Raw genomic sequence first — 10,000 nt, 5'->3', positions numbered from 1 at the left:
TGCCACTATAGCTAAACCTGTTTTGTAGTAGTTTGTGCGCGGTTGCGGAACATTTACCTTATTCACAGAGTCTCTCAAACAATTACCAGAATCGCGATGGACAAATTTCGAGCAGAGATAATCAGGTGCTAGCCCCTTTAGGAATTTAAATACCATTGTTGCTCTTTCAATTTACCTTTGAGAGACTAGGGTTTTCCATCTTACGAGTTCAAATAAATTGTTGACATCAGCGTCATAGTTAGGGCAGGTCAAGACACGGGCTGCTCTGTTTTGTAGTTTTTGGAGTTTGTCCTGCAAAGTTACTCCACAGTTTCCCCAAAACAACATTGCAGTAGTTGAAATGGGACTTTGTGCTAGGGCCTGATAAATAGAATGTAAGGTCCCATGCGGACAAGATGCCTGTTTTCACTCACGTGATCAGTAGCCTTGTTTTTCCTCCGAAACAAAAGAAAACGTTTGAGTGATGATAAAGCTCAATTCCCGGAGACGTCACATGAAAACAGTCTATAGCCGCGAAACGCCAAAGTTATTGAGAGGAATGCGTGACAAACTAAATGTCACGGTAGGGGATCAGGCGTGTTGAGTGACGCCCGAGTTAGTGCGGAGTGGATGAAGATGAAGGACCCCATGAAGATCTGAATGAGCATGAAATGAGTGAGGAAGCTAGTGATTCTGATGAAGGCCAGCAAGAATTCCATTCGAATCTCCAAACTGTCCGGTCTTAGTTATCAAATAGAAATGTTCAATTAGAGATTTTCGATTGAAGTTTCCAGAGCTATAGCTTTTTGGTATTGCAAAATTGCAATTTTAGAGAGGGCTTGTGTGCAAATTCTTCTAAGTTAACTTGACTTCATTACCAGCTGCTTTACGGAAAATGAGCCCACAAAGTCAGGTGTCTGACATTTGCAGACTGCCGACTGCAGACAAATAGCGCTGATCCCATTTCAAGTAGCGCTGATAAACAGTATTTAAGTCTAAGAACTCATTTAAAACCCATTTTAAAACGGTTAGCGCTATTTGTCTGCAGTCTGCAAATGACATACACTGCACAGACACTGCATAAAGTCCGGACTCGAGAGAGCGACAGAAATAAAGCCTAAGATTTTAGCAGATACTAAAAAGGCTTTAGACAAGTCCATGACATTCACAAATACTTTGATTAAATAAAGTGTTAGTGTAGTTTGCTCTGTATGCCCCACTTGTCACCGTTGTATCGGTTTTCTGACGGTTTTGTGTGCGGTTTTCGGTTTTGGCCGAAATGTTTTGCGGTTTTGCGGTTTTGGATGATTTTTCTTTGGTTTTGCGGTTTCCAATACACCCCAATGTCCCCCTCGAGTAGATACGTGCAGGCTGCCAACATTGATCTATCGTCAAACTTGAAGTTTTTTCGAACCTTACAATTTTCAAGATCCAAGTCTTCCTATACCTTAAGAAGCACCGGTGTTTCCTACACTCGAGCTCGGCTACCTGGCTAAATTGTTTGGCCTCCATAGTCCGGTGGCGCCACTGCTGCCGCCAACGCGGGCGTTTCTGATAGACTGTTCAAGCGTCATGGCCGGTGGCGTTCAGACAAAGCCAAGGACGGCTATGTCAAGGACAATCTCGATGCATTGCTATCAGTTTCCAAAAACTTAGAGCTTTAGGACCTTTTTTTTTGACAATTGTTATTACGGTTAGTAAGGTTTAATGGACATTACATTTGTAGCGTTTGCAATGGTACTGTACCTAGGAAAGTGCGGATAATTGAATCTTGAACCCAATTTGTGATCAGTCATAGTCCCGTTTTTTTTTTTTTTTTGTTTTTTTTTTTTTGCGGCAAATCTGGGGCTTATCATTGAACAACCTTCACATTACATATCATTGAACAACCTTCACATTACCTTAGATTTCTCTTTCTTTAATTCAACACATGGAATTATTGCTGGCAATAAACGAGAAGCCTATTCCTGATCCTTGTCTGCGTCTGATTATATTTAGTATGGAAATGGTTTGTTCTCGTTTCACTGCAGGGTGATTAGAGAACAAAGTTTCTTTCAAGTGTTGAAACTAATTTGAGCCACCTTAACAGAAAGCTACAAATTCTACGAAAATTGCGAAAAATTGTAACGCGGGGACTGTCATGGCTCCTGTACGGGTTATGTCCTCCAGGCCAAAACCTGACAGTGATTTACACTAAATAAATTGCGTGCTTTATTGACATATTGCGAGCTTTTAAAAGTAAAGTTGCACTATGGATCAATAATATAGACAGCACGCTTGAAAAAGAGCTTTCACTCATGTCAATACTGATGTAAGGATGAAACACGCACTTTACCTTGTCCTGCAACATCCCCTTTATTTTTCCACCAATGTAATGATCAAACAGGTTGTACAGCCAACTGAAGAAAAAAAGGAAGCAGCTGCACATACAGAAAGTCTCAAAACACAACGACATAGTGCTGACGACAGCAAATGGTAGGTTCGCAAAATACAGCGTTTTGAATTGTACAAAAGCTAGTGTGAATGTGAACTGTTAGCGGATCTTTAAATATTGATCATCGGGGACTGATGTACGCCTCAACTTAAAAAAAAAAAAAGACTTCTATACAGTTCACCTTTGAATTTTCCTGCCGGAATTATGCAATTAAGATGGGACTGAGCTGCTACCCGCAAGTTTAATTCATAACTGAAAACTGTGTACAAAAGCCGTCTGTGATTCATCTAAGACCCTTGTCGTAGTGGTGTCCGGATCCCTCAAGAGACACGCCCAAGTTTGCTTGTTTTGCCATATTTGTCTCACTCCCGAATTAAGTAGTCGTTTCTATTCTCACGCCAGAATGCCTTCAAACAATACCCCAGGCAGATGAGGCCATCTATTATGGGGCAAGGCAAAATATTTGTTTAACTTTTGCATTCCGTCTGACAAAAACAGGCAAATAGGAGAAGGCAGGGCTTGTGCGTGGTCGTCATTTTATCAAGAACCTGCGCAACAAACCGTTTGCAAATCATCAAGGCCTCTAAATTGAAGCTAAGCCGTTTCAATGCCTAAAAATGCTCATATTTTGATGGCAAGTTGAGAAAACGAATTGATGTCAGTTGTGACATTTAGATGGTGACTGCGTGAGAGAAATCATTGAAGACGTTTTTCTATCTTCTTACGAACAAACTTATGGAGAAGGTTTGTACAAAACCTGAATCGAAGTTTAGAAATAGTCAAAATGTGGTAAGAACAAAAAGTAGCACACGAGGCGATAGCCACCGAGTGTCACTGATGTTCTTACCATATTTTGACGTCTTCTGACCTTTTCGGCTTGTACATTTTGTTTTCCCAATACAGATCATGTGACAATACTCAGGAGGTTTGGTCTTTTGTTTTGTTCTTTAAAATGAGGGCATGCAAGCATGAAGATGCCTGCATGCACTCTTTTTAATGAACAAAACAAAGGACCAAGCCTCCTGAGTATTATCACATGATCTGTATTGGGAAAACAAAATGTACAAGCCGAAAAGGTCTATTGCTGAACAGACGCACGGCAACATGGAATCTATTTGTTTTACATAGCAAAGAATTAAAATATACAGAAAGATGTATTTTTATTTCGAAACATTTCTAACGTGTTGGAAAGAGGCTACATTGTCTACTTGACAGAAAAGAAAATAGCACTTTGACGTAATATATTGTCTATACAAAACATAAAGCAAACTGATTGGTTGTTGCGCGTAACAGGCAAAAGATTTGTAATTGTTTAGTTGTGCGTTACCGATGCAGTCGCTGCCAATTGAGCTATTAAGCCAACTAGGAGCTGGTCACTTTGTGCGTTCTACATAAGCCACATAGACGATGGATACATGTGAAGAACACAACATCTGAATGTCATAGACCACCTCCCAATTTACTTGATAGCTCAATTGGTAGCATCAGTAACGATGAGGGTATGAGTTGGTCTGTGATGTTTCAAGAGAATGATCTCGGCGTGACTTTTGTCTCGTCTTGATTGTCTTAATTTAATGTTCCTGTGACAAATATCAATAGCTATGTCACGCTCAATATTCATGATGATCATGATCACTAGTATTTTATTGTAGTACTGTTTTGTCAAGTATGAGCTTGATAAAGCCGAATATCTGAAACTCTGAAACCGCGAGAGATTTGAAGCGTCCTAAAGACATCCAAAGCAGCTCTTTCTCACTTTATTCCCTGATTATAACGGCTAACAATAGTCACCTTGCACCTCCGTGAAAATGAATTTTCACACTTCCTACTGAACAAGAGCAACCAGCAGAAGAAATACTGGGGTGACCTGCACTGTCAACGCCTGAAAAAGTTAAGGTAAAATTAAACTTAATGTGTGGACTCGAGGGAAAAAAAGATTATTTCACATGACCCAACAAGTTGGCAAATAAATTCCACATTTGAACGGTAATTGACCACAGGGCCGAGTCCAAAAAGCAAATAGAACCTTTTTCAGAATGAAAAGGCGTTTGTTGTAACTCACAACTCACAGCACGAAGCGTTAAATGCATCTTCCATGGGTAGAAAACGCGACTATTTAGGGTGGGTGGGGATTGTCATAAGTGCAAAGTCGATATTTGTGTAGGTGATATGGCTTGCTTTTTGTGGGGTACTCAATTTGCATCCTTGTGTTCATTGCAGTGTGAAACAGTAATTAGATGCGCGCAGATTTCAATAAGCGTCACGAAGTGTCCCCTGGCTCTTCTCGCCAATAGGACATTTGCATGATGTCGCCATTTGACTACAAGTGCCAGAATCCTTCAGGTTTTGCTTGTCTAATGCTAATTAGAGCTACAAACTCTGCTCCTCAAGGAAACATAAACTGCTGAATTTACCCCAACCAAAAAAACAAGTTCACTAACCCAACACTGAAATTGTCCCTGAAAATAGGAAGAACAAAACTTAGACTTGTAGTAAGGGGCCACTTAATAACTTGCAAACTGCACATTTGTGGTCTGAAAAGAAATATTTGACCAAGTAGGAAAACGAAATCTACAGTTACTACTACAACATCAACAGCAAGGCAGGAACAGCAGTGAACGACGTTTGTGTGCATGGGTGGGGACGTAAGGGCAGAGAATAGCCAATATAGCGCCGCCATCTTGCGGCACAGATAACTTTTATTTTGAAGTTCATATTTGAGGTATTTATCCCCTACCTAATTTAGCTGCAAGCGTCACAGTAATACCACTGACTTCCAAATCAAAAGTATCACCTCCACTTATATGAGGCCTGAAATGAAAGTACACTTTTTTTCATAAGAAACCTTTGTATAAGAACGTTCAGGTTGAAATTTTAAAGATTATATTAAGAAAATAACAAGGATGAGAATCAGTTTACTTAATTCAGTCTTTGTTTTGCGTCCTTAACTTGTTTATTTGTTTGTTTTGTTTTTGCGAGTAGTGTAAATTTAGGTAAAAGAAATGTAAGACTGTAGTCTAACAGGACAGTTAACTCAAATACTTTGGGACATTTTTAACATTTACAACGTGGTTTTCTTATTGCATGATACACTGAATAGCAACTCAATTTGTAGTCAAACTTAGTAAACCACACAATTTTAACAACATGTTTAAGAATGTTTTCACGCTTAAATCACAAAAAATAAGAACGTTCAGCCTCAGCCCCAAAATTAGACGTTCTTATAAAAAAGGAATGTGATAACCAAAGCATGGATTAGACGTATAAGTCGGAGAAAAATGTTCAGTGCTATATCTTCCTACGCAACCCACCTGAGCGTCAGCCCTAGGAATGGAAACAGGCCCACTCAAGGACAGAGAAAAACTCAGTGTGGGAATTAACCCACGAACTCCGGATTATATCACCGTTTCTCTATTGGCTGAATTATGTCAGACGGGAGCAAGACTTGAGAATCTAGAAGGCATTTTCTCGACAATGAACACGTACAAGACGGTTTAAATTACAAGTATCCCTTCTTTGCATAGATTGGACTGTAGTTCGCTTTTTGTAGCATTTCCTGTCCTGGATGCAAAAGAAATGCTTACTTCGTCACCGAATAGAGTGTTTTCAATGTTATTTTTAATTGGTTGAACCAAAGGCAACAGACTCCAGGCCTAAGGAAAAAGTAGAGACCGCGAGAAAGCCAGGAATCGTTCACCCAACCCCCTTTAATTTCTTTTCACCGTTGTTAGGTTAAATTTGAGGTTGCTAAAATATACTGAAAGAAGACCGCTAGCGCTGTGACAGATATCTGAAAATGGCGACACCATTTTAATGCCTTCATACGAAAGCAAAACACTGACTTAATAAATTGGGATACATATCTGTTCTACCCTCCTCCTGAAGTACCTGCGTCTGTAGCAATAAAAAGGAACTCGACAGTATAGCCCTATGGTCTTTCCTTCAGAAGTCTTCATATTTGATGGTGCAATATCTTAGTTTAATTAAACATAAATCTTACCATGCGTCCCTACGATAGTGCCAATTTCCGCTCAAGGAAGTAGAAGCGCCATAGATCTGGAACTGAAGACCGACAGTAGCGTCTGGTTTCAATGTTGAGGAGGTGATTGACAACGAATTGAAGTGTATACTGCAAATTAATGTTATTAAAAAGACAGTTTATGTCTTTTTTTTTACTAACGACATAAGCTGGCAAAGAACATTTTGATCCCCAGGCAAGCTCATCCAAAGAAATGTTATCATATAAAAAGTATGTAGAAACGGGTCAAGCCTCTTACAATCGTTATCTTCTGTTCGTTATCTTTTGTTTTTTGTTTTTTTTTAAGTCGGGTGGGGAGGCTGGAAGCACCTTTCTACCGTGTAAACAGTATTTTCAGCGAGGTTTATGACACCGTTTTCCACCTATACTAGAGTACGAATTTAATCCACTTAGAGCTAAAGACAGTGTGAAGTCAACCATGTGTAATTCAAATTTGAACCATCAGAGTTATAGCTCATTCTACAGTTATACTGAGTTCGAAACATTTGTCTCCCAGAATCGTGAGCACTGAAGGAGGATTTGGCGATGATTTTCCTTGTATTTCTCTTGTTAGTGAGACAACAGGTAGAAGTCAGGGATTTCACTTGTGCCAGTCCATATCGAGGCGCGGAATTTAATCAGAAAACCTTTCCTTACTTAGCCTCTCGCCAAGACTTTCGCCGGGGAAGGGGGAAAACTCCCATAAAAGAAAAGAGAGGGATGCTCGTCGTCTCGCTTAGGGGTGTAAATTTTGGATTTTGGTCTCACTTAGGGTGCTCTGGGCAAAACGCAATCATATATAGCCGTGAAGGTCTCCCCTAGTATGAAGGTATATCTATGACAAAATTCAATGATCAGTATTTGAAATAAAATCGTCCAAATCATGAATGCATCAATCCAAAGCTGAATGGCAACAAGCCGATTCTGCAAATGGCCATCACGGGAAGAGGCATAACGCAGAGAGGCATAGCCAAAATAGCCGTAACGAAAACAGCCATAACGCACAAAGGCATGACGAAAATAGCCAGAACGCAAACAGTCATAATGCAAAAAAACATAAAGCAAGCAGGCATAACGCAAATAGCCATAACGTAAAGAGAAAAAACGCAACGAGGCATAACGCAAAAGGCATAACGCAGAAAAGTATAACGCAGCAAAGCATAACGCAAATATTCATAACGTAAAATAGCCATAACGCAAAGGCCATTTGAAGAATGGAGACTAGCTGTGTACTCCGTAAATAATTTTAGCTCTAAACAAAAAGTCAATTGATTGTTCAAGGGAAAGAACATATAATCGCTATCGGACTTTTTCTTCCTGTTTTTGTTATGCCTCTACGTTATGGCTCTGCGTTATGCCTCATTGTGTTATCCTTTTTGCGCTATGGCCACTTGCGTTATGCGTCTTTGCGTCATGCATTTTTGCATGATGCCTACTTGCGTTATGCCTATTCGCGTTATGGCTATTTGCGCGATGCCTATTTGCTTTATGGCTGTTCGCGTTATGGATATTTGCGTTATGCCTTTTTGCGTTATGCCTCTCCGCGTTATGACTCTTTCTGTGATGGCCATTTGCAGAATCGGCTTGTTGCCATTCAGCTTTGGATTGATGCATTCATGATTTGGACGATTTTATTTCAAAGACTGATCATTGAATTTTGTCATAGATATACCTCCATACTCTAAGGTTGCGCGCGAAGAAAGACAAAAGTGTATATTTACACTTTTATATTTCTTCACGTAGGTGAAAGTATTAGATGATAATGTCTTTTCCATCTTTAAAAGTCACTGTATTTTTTATATATCCGCGATTTAATATGGTCTCTTTTAGGGGTCAAAAAAAGCCTGAGCCACGCCCAGATTGGTTTCCTTTAGGGGTTTAATTTAAAATTTCCGACGAGCATCCCTTCCCTCTTTATATGGGAGTTCCCTCCCCCCACAACGGGGAACTTTCGTCCGCGCGAGATTTCTGAAAAATCTCTCAAAAGTGTTTCTTTCTCGCACGATCGCTTGATAAAGAAATTCAAAGCTGCCATTCCTCATTCATCTCGGCGGTTGGCGGAGAGCGACAGATGGCGTCCGGATCCGTTAAGAAGTGAAATAAAGGCTCACCTTTTGAGAGAGTAGGAAACATGTCCGATGGGCGTACCAGCATCACCAGAAATGTCTGGGATTATTGCAGTCTTCACTTTCTCTTCAAGAATCTGAATGGCTACTGAATCAACTGAAGAAAACGACGAACGGGGTTTTTTAATGAAAGCCGCACAAGACAACGAAAGTGAAAAAAAAAACCCCATACCATTCAGATCAAAATCCTTGTAAATTCAAGACCTTATGATAAAATAAGAAAACTTTTCATCAAAGGAATGAAAAATCTAAAAGAAATATCATCTTTCTAAAGACAATCTGCTCCTTTCAAAGCGAAAACTGTTCTAATGCGGTAGTTTAAAAAGAGTTATTGCGTGAGTCGAATACTGGAAACAATGGGTGATAAATGATTTATATTTAGCAGCAACTAACGAATAACCCTTGTTATGGACTGTCGGGAAAGAAGCCAACTGTTCAAATGTTATCTTCCTATCTAAGCATACTTCTCCGTAGATAAGTTAATTTGAAAAAAAGTGAAAAATTGAAGTGGCCTTTGAGTTTTTGCAAGTTTCTTATACTTTTAAAAGATTTAGAATACAAGGATTCACGTACATTCTCAAAGAGATCCTGACGTAGTCAATGTAACGCAACAAAGTTATGTCATACAAGCATATACGAGTACAATTGTTTCACAACAAAATTCTCAAAGAAAGAAAGGATTAATTGTTTTCACTGAGCAAACAAGTACAGAGGAAACATTAAGGACATAAATACTTCCCAAATGCTCTACAATATACCTGAATATAACGCTTCTGATGAGAGCGAAGCACCACCACTGACATACGTCATTTTCACATTTTCATAGAATGAATTTTGTTCAATAAGAGATTGTTCGAGGTAAGATAACGTGAAGTATAAGAACAATTGCAAAAGTAAACATACAAGATTCTTATTAAAGTGACGATGTAGTTCTAAGCAAGCTGTCGCTGACATTTCCGGGGTTGAATTATGTTTCATAAATCATCGCTATGGGACTCACCGTATTGTAAACCGTTGTCCGTGACACGAAAACGAATACCCGGGTTTTTAGCTTGGCTTGACACCAAAAGCAGAGCTGCAAAGACCGCATTTATTAGAGAGATATCATACATGTCGACTTTGAGATTCAATGAGTTGTCTGAACGTGACTGAAACTGAAATCTAGTCGAATTACAGCACGTGATAAGTGCAAACAGATTGTAAGCAATCGTTGGTAATATGACCTGCAAAGTATCGCAACCCGTCAGCTTTTTAAACAAACCGTCTTGATTGGACAGCACTCGAAATAACAGTTGGAACTCCCTTTATACACAAAGGCTTTCCTGCGACGTCCAGAGCGTAGTAAGGTGAGGTGGCGATGCGATCAAGGAGTCATGGCTAATCTGCTGTTCTGGTTGGCCTGTGTTTGTCTCATTTCCGAATGTTACTTATTTGTACTCACAG

General features: G+C 39.6%; 2 protein-coding genes across 5 annotated transcripts in view; one reads left to right on the top strand and one right to left on the bottom strand.

Annotated features, from left to right (window-relative positions):
• LOC138007025 (bactericidal permeability-increasing protein-like) overlaps positions 1-9,742 on the bottom strand; it is a 40,237-nt gene extending 30,495 nt beyond the window's left edge. The window contains exons 1-6 of the mRNA XM_068853702.1: positions 9,558-9,742; positions 8,543-8,654; positions 6,414-6,542; positions 5,151-5,224; positions 4,205-4,295; positions 2,315-2,378 (exon numbers count right to left, since the gene is read on the bottom strand). Of these exons, the coding sequence (XP_068709803.1) occupies positions 2,315-2,378; positions 4,205-4,295; positions 5,151-5,224; positions 6,414-6,542; positions 8,543-8,654; positions 9,558-9,669 (582 nt within the window). The 5' untranslated portion in view covers positions 9,670-9,742. The remainder of the gene's footprint in view (positions 1-2,314; positions 2,379-4,204; positions 4,296-5,150; positions 5,225-6,413; positions 6,543-8,542; positions 8,655-9,557) is intronic.
• A 73-nt stretch (positions 9,743-9,815) lies between these two features.
• LOC138007024 (lipopolysaccharide-binding protein-like) overlaps positions 9,816-10,000 on the top strand; it is a 65,791-nt gene continuing 65,606 nt past the window's right edge. For 3 of the 4 annotated variants that reach the window (XM_068853697.1, XM_068853699.1, XM_068853701.1), the window contains exon 1: positions 9,863-10,000. This exon is cut by the window's right edge and continues 48 nt beyond it. In XM_068853697.1, coding sequence (XP_068709798.1) covers positions 9,931-10,000 — 70 coding nt within the window. In that variant the 5' untranslated portion in view covers positions 9,863-9,930. The other variant, XM_068853698.1, reaches the window with a different exon arrangement.

The sequence above is a fragment of the Montipora foliosa genome, chromosome 6 (assembly GCF_036669935.1).
Source record: "Montipora foliosa isolate CH-2021 chromosome 6, ASM3666993v2, whole genome shotgun sequence".
Lineage (NCBI taxonomy): Eukaryota > Metazoa > Cnidaria > Anthozoa > Scleractinia > Acroporidae > Montipora > Montipora foliosa.
This window is presented reverse-complemented; position numbering and strand designations above follow the sequence as displayed.